The 19117-nt window shown below is 33.9% G+C and overlaps 1 protein-coding gene across 1 annotated transcript; it reads right to left on the bottom strand.

Moving 5' to 3' along the window:
- Positions 1-321: 321 nt before the first annotated feature.
- On the bottom strand, positions 322-18757 carry LOC137643469 (uncharacterized). The gene is made up of 3 exons (XM_068376244.1): positions 18667-18757; positions 5131-6182; positions 322-3164 (listed from the first exon to the last, which is right to left on the bottom strand). Exons 2-3 carry the CDS (start codon positions 5161-5163, stop codon positions 1038-1040), a joined length of 2160 nt encoding a protein of 719 aa, XP_068232345.1. The 5' UTR covers positions 5164-6182; positions 18667-18757; the 3' UTR covers positions 322-1037.
- Between the last annotated feature and the right edge of the window lie 360 nt (positions 18758-19117).

The following is a 19117-nucleotide window of genomic DNA, read 5'->3' as shown; positions in this document are numbered from 1 at the left end:
CAGTATTGAATTTTCTTGGGTATTAAGTTTGTTGAGAGAGAGAGAGAGAGAGAGAGAGAGAGAGAGAGAGAGAGAGAGAGAGAGAGAGAGAGAGAGAGAGAGAGAGAGAGAGATTAACTATAGTCTTAAAATGTGAAAAAACATGGTTGTGTATAATTTTCTCATTATTATATGGGATGCAAGTTGCATAGAACTCTTACCGGGGCACAAGGACCTCGAATAAATAAAAATGCTTTTGGGTGGAAATGAAAGAAAATAGACTAAAATCGTTCTTATTATTGAAGTTTATTCTAGACATATGAAAATTGAATACCCATAATATTAAAATTGCACATTCTATCTATTCCTCTAAATGGAAAAAAAAAATCTGTGGACTCAAAGGTATTGCAGAACTGGTACCAAAGAGAATTATTGTTGTTTAATATTATGGCTTGTTTAGCGATCAGCTAAGTAAATGATAAAAAAATTTTTTTTAATAAATATGACCCACAGATTATTTTCATCATACAGGATAAGGAAAAGAAAGCTTCAAAACTCTATACAGTGATTTCTAATGACTTGGTGGTTTTAAATCATCAGTTATGTTCACCAACCAACTGTATAATTCTAAATGGATAAGCAGTTTTGGTATCACAATAACATTCAGCTCACTGTTTGCCCTCAAGGCCAGCAGTTAGTCTGTCATTGCTTGGATGGCATTAACTGAAGTTATTTTGCGACATTTTCCACTAATCTACAATAATCAACAGATGTAGCTGGTAGTAGAATTGGGAATTCACATTCAGATGGTTGCAAGCTTATGCCTCCAGGCATTCGTTCTTTACCCAGTAACCAAATCATCAGTCGATGAGAAGTTAAGCAGTAAAATGTAATCTTTTTCCAGTAAACACTCCCCTTGATTTTGTTTCCAAGTCATGTCGATCTGAATGACCAAGAAAAACTGCAGTGTCTCTGGAATGTTTGAGAAGCATCTTACATTTTCATGAAGTCGGTTAACGAATTCCCAAAACCTGTTCAGGAAGGTATATATTGCATTCTCACTGTGCAGTAGTAATGGTAGAATTTTTCATATCTATCAAAAGCGTTCCGTTTTGTTGCAAGGCTGCAGATAGATGCTCCATGCTTTGTTTAAATGGTGACATTTGGAAGACTGTTGGGAAATCTGCTTCGAAGAATCCATTTCCAGGATAAAAGCCGTGACCGTTTGTCATCTTTCTCGTGCCTGATGTGGTGGAACTTTGGGCTTTTGTACCACTGAGATCTTTGTAATTTGTCGATTTCCTGTAACCATTTGACAGACGATTAAAATCATCACTGACATCATATCCTTGTGATAAAGGTCGAGAAATAGAAGATGGAAAGAGGAATGAACTCAGAGGATTAAGCCCACTCAATCTCAAATTAGACGTTGGAGAACTTCCAGCTCTCGGCGGTGATGGTCGTCTTAGTCTTGACCTGTGCATTGGTGGAATAATTACAGTTCTAGGCACATAGAAGTATGTTGGGTAATTGATACGACCAGGTGGAGTAGAAACCCAGTCGCTAGGGACTTCGCGTAAACTATTTGGTTTTTTATTTTCAGAAAAAGGACCCCCTTCATAATAATCTAGACTGTTGATGTCATAAATTCCTCGATGCCCATTGACAAAATCTTTGAAATGTGTACCATAAGCTTTTGGGGATTCTTCATTCATGTTGTGGTTCTTCAATAGTTCTTGATACTGCTCCTCAAATGTATCAGGGTCCTCAATGTCTGGCTCATCAAAATTTCCTTGGGGAATTCCTTTATCCTGTACAGGTGATAGATCCTTTTCATCATCATATGAACTGACCTCAAATGACAGGTCCTTATCATCACCAGCATATGATTCAATGTCAAAACTTGATTGTGAATTTCCATAGGTGTTGTCATCTTTGATGTACAAGTTCCCATCTTTTCCAACATAGATATCATCTCGGAGCTGGGAGTCCTCCATAAACTCAAAGCCAAATTCGTGTTTCTTGTTGTCTCTGATTATTTCGTATTTTATTTTTCCTTTCTCCAGAAAAGGATCATCTCCATGGGAATGTCCAGCTTCAGACCAGGTTGGCTGGCTTATATCATAACTTGATGGCCTCACAGGGTTTGCTATATGTCTCAGGTGGTTGTTATTGTATGGTAAATTATTAATGCTGCTTGGTAACGGGTTGTTATTGAAGGGTAAGGGGTTGTTATTGTAGGGTAAGGGATTGTTATTGTAGGGTAAGGGGTTGCTATTGTAGGGTAAGGGGTTGTTGTTATTGTAGGGCAAGGGGTTGCTACCTATGGGCGGCTGAGGCGGTCCAGGCATTCTAAATAGATTTAAGGGATTCAGCAGATTAAGAAGACTGACTCCTGCTTCGCCCAAAGACGGAAAGGGAGGTGGAGCATAATAGTTCTGCTGATGACGGATAGGGATCTCTGGATACCTTGAGTAAGAATCGGCCAAGAAGTACTGTCTGGAAATACCATTACCACTTGAAAGGGGTCCTTTCCCATTAATTTCGGAAATCTTGTCTTGCTTTAACGTTGTATGGGGCAAATTGTTATCTAGCTGAGGTGTACTCGGATTAGGCTGAATCCGAGAATTCAGCGATAATGTAGGCAGATTCGAATCATGGGAGGGGTTTCTTCTGTGGTGATTGGCTATTTGTTGGCCTAGTATGTTTCCTATAGATTGGGGTCTGCTTGGAAATATCCAGGGCTCTGCTTTTGGCAATTCTATCTCTTGGGGGTCAGCTTCACTCCCAGGTGTTTCTGTATCATTAACATCTCGTTTAGTCCTAGATATTCTAAAGCTTACACTATCATCTCCTTGGTGATTTTCAGGAACCTTTTCTCTACCTTCTGCACAGATATGATCTAAAACGGCATTATTAACAAGGAAATCTTTCTTCACAAGAATCGTTTTGCTTTTAGGATTGCAAAGTAAGACTATGAAAAGGTCTTCAGTCTCAGTTCCTAATCTTACTGTTTCTTCACCTTGGATGATAGAAGTGGGTCGGTACACTTCACGAATAATTAAACTTTCAGTGTTGTTTGCACTGGCACTTCTTAGCTGTAAGGGTGATTTATATACTGTTTTTTCTTCTCTACCTGTGATGGTATCCACTTGATTTCCTTCAGTATTTGTGCTGCATGTAAGCTGCAAAAGAAAAAGATAGCTATAAAACATTAACCTAAAATAAAACAGATTATAATCTAATTCTATTTTACATCTAAGGGTAACATTATCATTAGTTACAGAAACCACTAGTTTTTTAGTATATACAGTACTCTACATTTTATATAACCTCAAGCTTTTTTATGTAAAGTTGGACAAGAACTTCCGGCACACATCTCTCTGAGGAATTGCACCATGGCCCACCCTACTGTAGGGCTAGATCCTATGTGTAGCCCAACCCACAGTCTCTGCCTTCTCTCCCTACACTAACTGTTTGGTTATTTACCGTACAGTAAGGGTGTTTTAGGGTGCACTTCTTCAAAGTAAGGTGTGCTAGGAATTCCTTTGTCCAACTGTACATATAGGTTAGTATCTTTAGTGTTACAATTATTCTTAGGAAAATATCAAAGCAAGGATTACTGTAAAACGGGACATATATTATGCAAGTTTCCTCTGTTATATCTGAACCAGTTTCCTAATACTGCATATACACTCATCTAAAATTGCATTTTCAAAATCACTACTTAATTATATATACTGTGTATATATATATATATATATATATATATATATATATATATATATATATATATATATATATATATATATATATATATATATATATATATGTGTGTGTGTGTGTGTGTGTGTGTGTGTGTGTGTGTGTGTGTGTGTGTGAGTAAACCCAAATAACTGGTCTTCAAGTCCTCTGCATCAGCCGTTATGAAATTTAGGTCGATATGAAAAACGATATGTATAACGTCATGCAGACATGGTAGCAACTGACTTGTAATTCAACGTCTGCAAGTTACGATCATTCAATGTATTTTCTCATTTGCTCAGATGATGTGTGTATCCGGATACGTTCCGGATACGTTCTGTAGAGAAAAAAAATATCAAAAGTGTGTTAATGTCATTGCTTCGTGTGTTTTTTAGATTACGTTGCATTTATTACGGGATTTAGATATCAACTTTATCTTCAATGGTAAACATGTTTCTTTAAATCTATCCATACAAAATTTGGCTCACAAGTTAATCTTTACTTAATTGTTACTAACTAAGCTTGTACCTGATTTTGTATTTTTTGCAACGAACGCAACCAATGAGATCTGCATTTATATATATATATATATATATATATATATATATATATATATATATATATATATATATATATATATATATATATATATATGTGTGTGTGTGTGTGTGTGTGTGTGTGTGTGAATGGCAGATATTAGATGGACATTACGAATAACAAAATGGGTCCTTATAGATTGGAAAAGAAGCAGGGGAAGGAAGAAAAGACGATGGATTGACGAACTTAGATAGTTTGCGGTGTGAACTGGCATAGAAAGACCACTAACAGACGCAAGCGGAAGGACATGTTCTGCAGTGGACTAGTAAAGATGAATATGTTAACTCTCTCTCTCTCTCTCTCTCTCTCTCTCTCTCTCTCTCTCTCTCTCTCTCTCTCTCTCTCTCTCTCTCTGCATATAGGTATGTATCTACGCGTGTACCTACGTATGTATGAATACTTCAACCACGAAAAACAACGCCAATCTTGTTATTGTCGGAGGCAAAACCACATTTGAAAAATGAAAACTTGCAAGATAATATTGAGGTCTAGACTAAATGAGTTTCTCAGGTTCATTAATTTTCAGAAGACATGTCTGGTTCTTTTAAACACTAGCAGGAAAAAATAGGTTATCGTCAAAGAAAATAAGGGTCGCTGTTGAAGAAAAAAAAAATCTAGGCTAGTACAGAACTATCAGGAATAAGAAAACGAAGATTGTTTTGTAAAAAACGAGAACATTATGATGATGATGAAGAGGAACGTAAGTTAATAGACTATAATTGTTGATTCAGCAGAAGGTGGACCGGACCACAATCATACTATACTGGACATTATGTGCTCTGATATTTCGGTTTCTGCCGAATAACTCACCAGGCCAAAAGCTACTATGACGACTACCTTCATGATGACTGTCTTCTTGGGTAATTCAGGTCTTCATCTACTTAACTGGGAGATAATCTAATTCCACTAACAGTCACTTGAAATATTATTCTATTTATTCACTTACAAATCGTTTCAGATTGTATTATGAACTTGGATTCTATTTATTCACTTACAAATCGTTTCAGATTGTATTATGAACTTGGATTCTATTTATTCACTTACAAATCGTTTCAGATTGTATTATGAACTTGGAATCACTTTCTGGTTCTGTTTCAGAGTGTTCTGATTTCCTTCATCCTGTCTTCATTCGATCATGAATAGTCTCAGTTTATACTTTATTTCGATTGTAAGTCATTCGAAAGCCTTCTGACAATTTAATGTCACTTGATTAGTGATCACTTAAACCTCTCATCACTTGCACTTGCTTTTCACCATTCTTCTCGAACGATACGAGATTAGTAATTATTTAAAGTTTTCATTTTTAAGTTTCACTTATATTGGTGGTCTTTCAGTTATCGTTTCGAGTTTCCATTTATGTTTCATTTATATTGGTCTCCTTTTGTTTATTAACTGTTTGACCAATTTATTTAGATTTTTACATTATTCTACCATTGGGTCTTGATAAAGATGGACATATTAACATCTTCCATTATTCATATGCGGTCAACATCATGCTGTACTAAGTAACAACAATTGTTAATTTGCTTGACAGTCTTAGATTCACCGTTAGCAGTATTTTTTCTTTCCTTGGCGAGTCAGATCTGATTTCATAAAAGTACTAAGTTAAGTTCCTCTCCACGTTACGCTATTCTTAATTCAGTGTTTAATCTAACGATGTTTAAATGATACACGAGCCAAGCAGAAGTTAAGAATAGGATAACGTTTGAGACTTCAGTCTTAGTTTTAACCTTTGAAAGATGCTCTCAATATATTTCTTTTTTTTATTATTGTTTTGTCTCCGTTTTCATTTTACATCTTCTATATTTTCATCGTGATCTTCTTTCTCATTAGGGTAGCTTTCGTCTTACGATACTGGGTGCCTGTAAATAAAAAGCAAATTAATGACGAAAAATTAATTTTTTTTTTAATTCTAATAAACGAACAATGATCAAAATATAAATATACACTGATTAACGCATGTTTGTTATCTGTTGAAAAAATATTTTCTTAGAATCTTACAAGTGAAAAAGGACAGAAAAAAATGGGAAAATATATGTTTTTTTTTATAGAAAAAGGGAAGTATTTCAAACGTGTAAATACACTTTTTGTGGCATAACATGAATCGTTCAAAAATTAAGGAAACCGTATCCTCTGCTTACACAGGTTGGTCTAATAACAGTGCAGGGAAGAGCTAGTGTCAAGTGATAAGATCAAGACAGCAAAATCGTTAGTGTACAAGCTTGTTTGAAATCAAACATGTGCGGTACAGTGGATTCCTGAGCAAGCAGCTGATAAGAAAAGGCAATAAACGATGGCGAAAGGAAAACCTTATCAAGTGAGTAATTTACCTTGAGAAAGATCTTGTCACTTAGGATTAAATGTAATTTATGCTTAACAAACTTTCTCTATAATTGGGTGAATGGTTAAGTGCTGAGTTGGTAATCGGTGGTAGGCTATTTTGAAAGTAGTTTTCACATAAATGAAGTGGCTGTTCATACAATTACATTCTTTTTAATCACGAACACGCTAAATTCTATTATTTTGGTTTATATTTGTTTTATTCAAATATCATTTTTTTTTAAGAATAATGCAAAAATAACATCGTATTCCATATGAAATACAAAAGCTGATTCATTTATCTATAAGATTGTCCCAGTTCTGCCTATCTATTATCATTAGTGAATGAGCTTCATTATTATTATTATTATTATTATTATATTTATTATTATTATTACCACCAACTAACTTCCAAAAACCACGTTAATAGAAGAACCACCTTCATAATAGTGCCTGGATGTGCTCTGATGACGTCATCGTGGTGCCTGTGCTACATAAGGCGATTCCGAATTTTGTCTTGGTTCCGGTCATTGCCCCTTCTCACGATTTATGCATAATGATTTCATCATTACAATTAACCTACATTAGCATTTCTGTTTGCCCGAGAAAGAGAGTAAGAACTGAAAATGCAGTGTTTTGAATCGTCTTCGTAGGCTCTCTCAAACTCTGATTAATTTTACCATCTACTAATTATTCTTTTTCCCTTTCTAACATTACCTTTGAAAAATTTCGATCTTTTTAAATAGTTTTTAAATTAACAAAAAAGCAAGAGAATAAATAGGCTATTATAGATGTTTCTCAAGTCATTGGAACGCTTTGATTGGTTTAATCGTGAGAGTAAAACGCAATAATTATTTTCTTCAATTTTTCTTAAACTCAAAATCCGTTAAAGACAGTTTGGAGTTAAGAGATTTTCTTTAGCGATTCTGCAATGCTCTCCAGTTCGCCGAACTGTTTTCGTGAATTATCTCAGTAATAATAATAATATATATATATATATATATATATATATATATATATATATATATATATATATGTATGTATATATATATATATATATATATATATATATATATATATATATATATATATATATATATATATATATATATATATCCTCTGAGTGGGGTTAGCTTAATATGTAATGGTGAAAGGGTTTGTGTATAGCCATGGTCAGCAAAACTGTACTAGTCAGGACCACCCCTACTAAAGTCCATTTCTTTTAGCGAGTCATAATTGCACCGACTCGCAGCGGTGCCCTTTTAGCTGGGAAAAGTTTCCTGATCTCTGATAGGTTGGGCAAGAAACTTTTCCGAGCTAAAAGGGCACCGTTGTGAGTCGGTGCAAATATGACTCGCTAAAAGAAATGGACTATAGGCTGGTTTGCTGTGAGCGATCAGACGGAAATCTACCATCACCAATTCGTAAGGATCAGCATGGTGATGTGAAAATTATTATTATTATTATTATATATATATATATATATATATATATATGTGTGTGTGTGTGTGTGTGTGTGTGTGTGTGTGTGTGTGTGTGTGTGTGTCACAAAAAGGAATAAAACTAAATGTAATTGTTACTTTAACTCAAAATAAATAATCGTCATCCGATAGCCTAGAAACCAAACTGCCGGAAACTTACTGTGTACTTTACAGACGAAATTCATCAATAAAATCTTTAGTCATCGCTATTGATATACTTATTATGGTCTTTACACTCTAGTTGTCGCATCTATTCAAAATGTGTATATATTCAAATCCGATAACAGGAAATGGCTATATTATCTTAACAAGCAAATACATACCAAGCAGAAAGCTCAGTATATGAGAAAAAAAAGTATAAAAATAAGTCTAAGAGAAATTGTACACCAAACCAACAGTAAATAAATCATTAAAAATGCTGTTTTTAATTTGCTAAAATATAATATATATTATTAGATGTACCTTGTTGCGCTATTCTATCGCACAGTTACACAAACACACATAGGCCTACAACATAAGCACATTCTGTGGTTTAAATAATAAAATGTCTCAGAGCAGCCGGCCTCGACCCGTTATAGGTCTAGCAGATGCTTATCAAAACTTCCAGCTCCCCACTTGCTCACTTCCGGTCGGAGAACATCGGAAACCAATTGTTTAAATTCAGTATTTTCGTACAGACAGCAGATGACTGATATATTTATAACCGAATTTATTATAACAGTATGAGAATATTAATGTTTATGAATCATAGCTCGTTCAGTCTTAAGGTGTTGTTTTTTCAATACATACCTAAACTTACGTCGATACACATACATATACACATTTCCATAAATATATTTGAATAAAGGAGCAGATAGCGATTGGTGATATGAGTTAAATAGTAATCATCCCAAAATTTCCTAATTACTTGATTTGATCAGTTTTGATGTCTCGATTTTGATTACTGGTCCAACATTTTGATTAATAATACGGTAGTTGTGTTATAATAATAATAATAATAATAATAATAATAATAATAATAATAATAATAATAATAATAATAATGATGATGATGATGAAAAGTATGCACAATACTACCAGTCGCTAGGGTAGAGGAGGCCATTCCATGCTGATGTGCAAACTGGGGTTAAACCACGCGGTTGTATCACGGGAAAAAATCAAAAGAATTTTAAATAAGATTGAAGAAAGAAAGGTAGATCAGAGGTAAAGAAGTCTAGAAAATTATGTGTAACTGGGCTTAGGAGAGAGAGAGAGAGAGAGAGAGAGAGAGAGAGAGAGAGAGAGAGAGAGAGAGAGAGAGAGAGAGAGAGAGAGAGGCTGATAATATTCTTGATTAGAATTATAGGCATAGTAGACTGACCATGAAGTCACTTACAATCTTTAGAGTAAGTTTAGGCCAATACAGTTAGCAAAAAAAAAAATGAGCGGGAAAAGAAAGCTACTTCTGATACTTTATTATTATTTTTTTTTTTACAATGTGGGTCAACGAGTAATGCACAGAACACCATTTGCCCTAAAAAAGTAATGGTTATTTTCGACAGTACCTTACAGAAGAACGTTCCATGTCTGTTTCATAAGGGTGAACCATTTCTGACTGATTCGTGGTTTTAAGTTATGAAAATGTAACATTTTCATGAATTGAATATTCTTAATTATATGATTCTTCTATAAGTTGATAATTTTGATATATGCTCATCTTGCAAATAGATAATTTGCAAATTATCTAATTCTGGAGAATTTTGATTAAAATATGTATATTTGCGTACTTTCTTTCTAGTTATATCTTTTGTAGTAACACTATTTTTTTTTGCAAAATATTTAATTAGTTTTTTATTTACTCGCAACATTTCATTATTTGAATTATACTGGATGTTGTAGATATACTTTATTCGATACCGGATTTCAAACATCGGTTCTAGTTCGATGATTTTGTGGAAACTATTGCCAAGAATTCTTTGTATCCAATTTTCTCAGTTAGAGAAAGACTTTAATTATTATCATGCTGCAGAGAGAGAGAGAGAGAGAGAGAGAGAGAGAGAGAGAGAGAGAGGAACGGTAAAAATCATACGGTATTTTGACCAGCAATTCAAACCATTTCATTCTCCAATTTCCCGCCATTAATGATTTCTCATGGGACGATTGTCAGTCCAAATTCGATGAGTAAGTTTTTTTTTTTTTCTTTTATGGTCTCAATGACTGGTTAGCACCCTGCCCCTTTCGTCTGCTTAGTCATGGTCTGTTCTAAGTGTACCTAGACCATGCTTCCACCTTACTTAGCTATCTGCATTCATGGGATTCTATTACATTGTAATGGCCTTATCATTACTGTAAAGAAACCGCAAAAGAAATACTACTTCTAATGTTAATCAGGTCCTAATTGAGAAGGACTTGGATCCTATTGGTAGTTTACATGAAGTCCATAAGGATTTTTATAATGAGAATTGGATCTCAACTTTTATCATTAGATTCGAAAAGTGACAACTAACGAAGATCAATACTGTCGTTTGTTAAAACTTGATACCTCTCTCTCTCTCTCTCTCTCTCTCTCTCTCTCTCTCTCTCTCTCTCTCTCTCTCTCTCTCTCTCTCTCTCTCTCTCTCTCGATGGAAATCTTAGAAATGCTCAAAACAAATATCATAATAAGTAGATTTTTTGACAGATAATACTTAGACGCATAAATTTCTTTATACACAACGTAACACCTGCAAACCTTCCGGAATATGTACATCAATATACAAATTTAGGTTGAAATTTATATAAGAAATTTTATGATGATTACGAGAGAGAGAGAGAGAGAGAGAGAGAGAGAGAGAGAGAGAGAGAGAGAGAGAGAGAGAGAGAGAGAGAGAACAATATGCACATGAAAACAGCTTGGAGCGAAAATCCAGGTTTAGAACACACATATACATCTGTATCTATCTATCTATCTATCTATCTACCTATATATATATATATATATATATATATATATATATATATATATATATATATATATATATATATATATATATATATATATATATATACAGGATTACACACATAGATATCAGAGGTTTAATTGCCTTTAACTTTTAAGATATTAAGATCCCTTAGTTTAGTTTTAAATTCCTATTCTAAAACAATGAATATTTCATGACTTTAGTACTGAAATAAAATTTCTATTCATTGTCATTAACAAAAGCACATCACCCAGTTCAACAAACGGATTTCAGATTTTTATTTATAACCTACTGAACATATAACTCTAACCTACTCCACATTATCTGTTTAAATCTGGGTTACTTTTCTATAAGTAGCCTAGGCAATGGTTTTTACAACTCGGCATCCTTCTGTTTACATTTTTTTTTCACTGTTCTGCTTCACGCCCTTTTGGCTACGCAAGTATAACTTTTCCTTTTCAATGGAAGAATTCTGATCGTATAATATATTAATAGAATCAATACAGTAGTTTAAGGAAATGAACTTCCTTCTTATATATAATATATAATACATGACAAACCCAACTTCAGTTGTTCTAATTGATAGGTCTAAATATGTTACCTTTACACCGCTACAGATATCACAACTTTTCACATTGTCAATCTATGTAAACAATTCATTTTAATATCTTCTACCTTTCGTTCATTCCCATTTAACATCCATAATGTGATATGCACGCACAAAATATCATCATCAGACGTAGCTAGTCCACTGCAGGACAAAGGCCTCAGGTATGTCCTTCCATTCGCGTCAGTCAGTCTATACCTTTTTTTTTTTTAGCTCGTCAATCCATTGTCTTCTCTTCCTTCCCTTGCTTAGTTTGAAATATATAGGGACCCATTCTGTCAATTTTCGTCTCATTCTAATGCTATGTCCTGCCCATGTCCATTTCTTTTTCTTGCATGTTAGAATATCCTCTACTTTAGTTTGGTCTCGTATCCATGTTGTTCTATTTCCTGTCACTTAGTGTTATTCTCATCATTATTAATTTCATATTTCTTTGAATTGTAACTTGTAACTAGCTTATGTTCTTGGGCTTTAGCAAGGCTCCAAATTTCTAATGCATAAGTTGATACCGGTAGGACAATCTGATTGAATTCTTTTCTTTTTAGAGAAAGGTTATAACTTTCATAATTTAATTTTGTTCACTATTAGCTCCCCATCCATATGCTTATCTTTCTTTTAATTTCGGTCTCATGTCCTGGGAAAACACTGTCTGTTCTAAATATGTATATTCATCTAATAATTTTTAAAGATTTGTTTTACTCATATCAATTATCAGTCCTACATTTCTGCTTTATTCAAATCTTATATCATTGGCAATTCCTGCTTTGATTCACTAAATAGAACTATGTCATTTGGAAATCTTAAGTTGTTAAGATATCCCCATTGATGTTAATTCTTACTTTTTCCCAATCTAAATTTATAAACACGAAACTACTTCCAAAGACAAAGTAAAAAGCTAAAAGTTTTTTTTTTTTTCTAATCGATAGTTATCAGGTAGGCTATACATGGCCGATCACTTTATATCTATGCCATACACTGGTACAACTATTTTTAAAAAATCCATTGTTAGCACGATCATGATGAGGTATCGAAAGAGCATTGTTTATTAATAAACACGCTGTCTTAAATTAAATAGAGCAGTAAACACAGTTCAAACATTTGCAATTTGACAGTCCAAGATTAAGTATTATATAAATGAGTTTGCATATGTTGGGTGAGACGGTGAATAGGCTTAATTAACGGTCTTGTTTGTCCTCGGGTAGGGGGGGGGGGGAGAGGCGTGTTATGAACTGGGCTGCCCTAGAGCTAAAACAGTTCTGTCTATTTTCTGTTCTTTTCTTTTTATAAAAGATAATTGGCCCTGTGAATCGAGTCCATCCTCCAGAATTTTCAGTGCGTCATTTTCTAACCACCCTCAATAGTGGTGAAAATCGACTGTGGTTGAGATTGAAAGAACAATGCCTTAAGCACAAAACGGTTCTCACAGTTTTTTTACAGTTTTTTTTTACAGATTTACAGTTTTTTTTCAAGCGGAAATATAAGTGATAAATGATCTCCTGGAATTAGATATAGATAAAATCACGGCTTTTTTTCCGATTATTACTCTTCCACTATCATGTACACACGTTTTCTTTATGTATGTTTTTCCATTATTGTTTCCATTTTAAAAATTAAGGTGAATTAGTCGAGAATGGAAGTAATATCAGCGAACTAAAGTTCTTGACCTAGTGTTCGTCGCATGCTTATGAAAGCAGCATGACTCTCGGTTTGAAATAAGCTAAGAATGATGATTTGGCGCAAATTCTTTAAAAACTGAATGATTAATGGATCAAACAGCATGATAATGCTTCTTTTTTATCGTCATTATTTCGTTTCTAAAGCATGGCATTATTTTACCATCTTTATAAACACCAGTAGGCCTACTTTCTTTATGTAGTTTAACTTGCACATATTCACAAGAGAGACGTAGGCCTACCACTTTTCATTGGTTTATGCAATCTATTTTTAACATGAAGGTGGCTACGTACAAAAATATCAATGGAGCATCTCTTTTAGCCAGCTTAGAACCATCTTCAAATTCAGAATCTAGATATATTGAAGAGGAAAAGGGAAAAAAATGCATCATCAGTAGAATAGGCTATATAATAAAGAGCAAGTCTCTCTCTCTCTCTCTCTCTCTCTCTCTCTCTCTCTCTCTCTCTCTCTCTCTCTCTCTCTATATATATATATATATATATATATATATATATATATATATATATATATATATATATATATATAGAGAGAGAGAGAGAGAGAGAGAGAGAGAGAGAGAGAGAGAGAGAGAGAGAGAGAGAGAGAGAGAGAGTGAGAGAGAGTATATATATATATATATATATATATATATATATATATATATATATATATATATATATATATATATATATATATATATTCCGGTCTCGCTCAGCGACAAAACGTCGCTCGCCGTCCGTCTGGGAAGAGGGAGTAGTTATACCCTGGTGAGATGGGGAGTTATAGTTAGGGAGTGGGGAGGGTGTGGGAAGGGTTGAATTTGTGTGCGTGCGCATGTATGTATGTGTGCATTTCTATCTAAACATTTAGCTGTTTTTTTTGACGGGTCGCGTACACTAGCAACAACAACAATAATAATAATAATAATAATAATAATAATAATAATAGATGCTGGGGTATACTTAATGACCTAGAGTCAATTAGAACGATGGATTCAGGCAATGCTAATAACCAGCAATCATAATAATAAAAAAGGGTATGACAACAGAAAAATCTTGAGACAATACAATAAAAACAACGATGCTACCCAGCCTGACATGATAATTGGTAAAAATAGCAAATAAAAATCAGATAATAACTGGGATGTTGACAGTAATTTCAATACCAAAACGTAGACAGGAAGCATTTAATGATACGGGGAACATGTAAAAGGACAGAATTGTAAATAACAGGAGTTAATATCCACGAGAACCAGAGTAATGGAGGAAAATGTTATAAGGATCTAAAAAAAACTGATAAAAAATGTAATGATGGATATAGAAGTAAGAGGAAATTGTACAAAATTGTAAGATCTAGCAAAACATACAATTTCTTTAACGTAGACAATAATGACAGCCCCAACTAGGAAAACACAGTCTCACCAGTTTGGTCAACAAACCTAAGTTATTTATTACTCCCGCAACTTCAACGATAGTCCAAACTGCTGTTATTTATTAGAGATGAGCGGTTAAAGCTTTCGTAGTTTCGTCATTATTGTAATTCTTTAAAAGAAAATCATGATAATCTACAGTGTTTAGGATAGGAAAATCTATATACAAAAGTTTCAAGCAGGATGTGTGAAACTTTTACCATTATAAATCGTTGCTTTCGCATTTAATATTGTCAAGCTACGACCCCAGCTGGAAAAGCAGGATGCTATAAGCCCAAGGTGTCCAACGGGGTAAAATAGCCTAGTGAGGACAGGAAAGAAGGAAATTAATAAACTACATGAGAAGTAATGAACAATATAAAATATTTTAAGAACAGTAATTGAATACTCATATATCCTCCATATAAATGACAAAAAACAAGAGGAAAATATATATGATAACAAAAAGGTGTGCCCGAGTGTACTCTCAAGCAAGAGAACTCTACCCCAAGACAGACGGAGACCATTGTACAGAGACTATGGCTATAGCAGACTTCTACCAGTTGCTAAAGAGAAATGGTATTGAAGAACAGACGACATCGTACCATGATCGAAGCAGGGATTGGCTTATTTCAAGTTTAGTGGATCAAGGTATGTAATGAAAGATTAGGTCAACCAACAATAGACAAATCTAGACCGATCATTTGTAAGCCTCTATGAAAATTCTAGACTGAGGGCGACGTGGTTATTATATAATAATTCATAGCACTTTCTTCATGATACCAGATCTGATGGTTGTATGCAGATAAAAAACAACGCAATTTACTTGTTATAGTGATTGAATTCAGGCCACTGTTCAGTAAATCTACCACACTTTGGCCTGATTTTATTGTATGGATTAAATGGTTGAATTGTCCAAGCATGAAAAAGGGGGAACTTCACAGAGTCGAAATTTGAAAGCTTGTTCCAGAACACCGTTTATTTTACTAGTTAGTAGCTTTGATACCACCCTTAGAATTTAAGGGCTTCATATATCTATATGTTTGGTTAATAACACCTAGTTCAATTTTCTAGACATGTCACCGGCATTTCATTGTTTCTCGACCTAACACCAAATTCATCAAAACTCCTTTCAACCATGTTCGTTGTCTTGACATAGCTGGAATGTAATCTACATTTGAGCTACAGCGATATTCTATAAGAAATTTAGCATAGTTTTCTTAAGAAGTTTTGTTTATAGCAAATAAGATATATAGGCCTACACATAGTAATTTCCATATGAGTGAGAATGTAGGTCTTTGACCAGGCCGATCCTCACCAGCAAGTTATAAATATTATCATGACTCAGTCAAGATGTCTGCTTGAATTGACCACTTCTGCAATTAGGGTTGTTGCAAATTATAGGATTTTTTGGTTTTGCCTGTTGAATGCGGGTTGGTTATTGTTGCCATTTGATAAGCCACACATTTCTGGTGGTTTTCTTTTAAAGTTCCAACTAATGGATGTGGTCAGTAGACTCTCAAGGACCGGAAGCATCGTTTGTTTTTAGATTGCCTTACCTCGCTGAAGGCACGGGCTCTTGCGTACAGGAAGCGTCAAGCTTACATATCTGAGAGTACACTCAGGCACACTATTCTATCTTATTTATCTTTCTCTTGTTTTTATTGAAGTTTTAGTAGTTTATATATGAAAGATTTATTTTAAATGTTGTTACTCTTTTTAGAATATTTTATTTTCGTTGTTCATTACTTCTCATTTGGTTTATTTCCTTATTTCCTTTTCTCACTGGGATATATTTTACCCTGTCGGAACCCTTGGGTTTATAGCATCCTGCTTTTGTAACTAGGGTTGTAGCTTAGCTAGTAACAACAACAACAACAACAACAATAATAATAATAACTTCCAGCTCGCTCGTTTATTTACATTTCTCCGTTCACCGAATCTATGGACGTTTACGTACAGTGAAGAATCCAAAGTTCACACGAGTAAATTATAAAGAATATTAGGCAAGCCTAGGATGCCTTATTAGAATAAAGTTAATATTAATAAACCTGGTATACGTATAAACTAATTACCGAGATCCGTCATGTGTGTTTTACAATGTAGGCCTACTCTATTAATTCCGTTCTCACACATAAATAAATAATTCATTTTACGTTCCTTCTTAGCCTATCGCCAATAAGAACACATCACTGAGTATTATTATTATTATTATTATTATTATTATTATTATTATTATTATTTGCTAAGCTACAACCCTAGTTGGAAAAGCAGGATGCTATAAGTCTAAGGGCTCCAACAGGAAAAATAGCCCTGTGAGGAAAGGAAATAAGGAAAAATAAAATATTTTAGGAACAGTAACAACACCTAAACAAATATTTCCTATATAAACTAGAAAACATTTAACAAAACCATTAGAGAAATTAGATAGAATAGCGTGCTTTAGTGTACCCTCAAGCAAGAGGACTCTAACTAGACAGTGGAAGACCATGTTACAGAGGCTATGGCACTACCCAAGACTAGAGAACAATGGTTTAATTTTGGAGTGTCCTTCTCCTAGAAGAGGTGCTTGCCATAACTAAAGAGTCTCTTCAATCCTTACCAAGAGGAAAGTAGCCACTGAACAATTACAGTGTAGTAGTTAACCCCTTGAGAGAAGAATTGTTTGGTAATCCTAGTGTTGTCAGGTGTATGAGGACAGAGAAGAATCTGTAAAGACTAGGCCAGACTATTCGGTGTATGTGTAGGCAAAGGGAAAGTGAACCGTAACCAGAGAGGATACAATGTATTACTATCTTGTTAGTCAAAGGTGCCTTGGCCAGCCTACTATCCCCTAAGCTCCCCCAAACCCGCCATCCTTGACTCATAAAAATGGTGAGGTTGCAACGACCAAAGCTACTAAAGAGTTTGAGCGGGGCTCGAACCCCAGTCTGGCGTTCACCAGTCAGGGACGTTACTGCATAGGCCATGTTAGAAGAGAACTTTGTTTATCTTACATAGGATAGTGTAATAATTATAATAACAATACTAATAACAATAATTGTAGTAATAATTATAATGATATTGAATAAGGTATATTTATCCATCTTGTGGTAAACAATACCTTATAGCATATCTATGTTTCATAGATTATGAGTTTTTAATTACTATCGTTTTTATCTATCGTGTTTTTTAATGATAATTTACAAATTAAATTATTTTTGCTAGCATTCACTCATCTATTTAACATTCTAAAATTTTATTTTAATCAAAGGGGTTGAAATTTTATATATATATATATATATATATATATATATATATATATATATATATATATATATATATATATATATATATATATATATATATCTGTGTGTGTGTGTGTGTGCAATGTGTGCAATGTGTGTACGTGAGTATGCTTTTTAAGAAAATAATGTTAATTAAAGATAACAATGACTTTTACAACGTTCACCCAACAACAATTCAAACTAAAAAAAAATAAATATAAGTGTTAACAGGACATTAACCTTAAACGCGTTACTGCGTAATGTATTTTACTCAAACAATAAAAATGGCCACCTAAACTAAAATGTTTTCTTTCATTAAAATATAATCATTGATGGACAATTGTCTCTAGTTACAGTTGAAGGTAACATAATTTGAAATAAAAAAAAACTATCCAACATTGATAGACACTAAACTAGTTTTTTTATTTCTCTAAATTTCAAGATCTTCAATCTCTTCGTTGTATATCAGCACTAAACTCTAGTTTTATTTTTAGATATTCAATTAATTAGCTGTATTTTAAAGTATTATAACTATTTCACAAATTGGAGATATATAATACCACTATAATTCGACACTTTTTTCGTAAAACTGCTTAAATACTGAATAATGCCAAGTTGTAGGGACAATTAACGTAACCGTCAATAGGCCTACCTGCCAGACAAAATATCGAAGTGGAACAATTCACTCCCGAGCAGAATAAGGACCTGGAGACGTATAGTATATCTTTCCACAACGACTTCTGGAGTTCCAATGATAACTTTTTTCCATTGGCAACTTGGTTGCCGGAGCAAGGCCGGTGCTCAGATCACACACACGCACGGTTATAACTCTCTCTCTCTCTCTCTCTCTCTCTCTCTCTCTCTCTCTCTCTCTCTCTCTCTCTCTCTCTCTCCCTCTCTCTCTCTCTCTCTCTCTCTCTCTCTCTCTCTAAACGGATTTTTTTTTCTCGGCTTGTTAAAAACCGATCACGGCCTTTAGAAGGAAAAAATTGGTTTAGATCGGCTATTGATGAAAATGTGTGCGATTATTATTATTATTATTATTATTATTATTATTATTATTATTATTATTATTAGTATTGCAAGCTAAGCTATAACCCTGG

Source organism: Palaemon carinicauda, chromosome 7, assembly GCF_036898095.1.
Source record: "Palaemon carinicauda isolate YSFRI2023 chromosome 7, ASM3689809v2, whole genome shotgun sequence".
Classification (NCBI taxonomy): Eukaryota; Metazoa; Arthropoda; class Malacostraca; order Decapoda; family Palaemonidae; genus Palaemon; species Palaemon carinicauda.
This window is presented reverse-complemented; position numbering and strand designations above follow the sequence as displayed.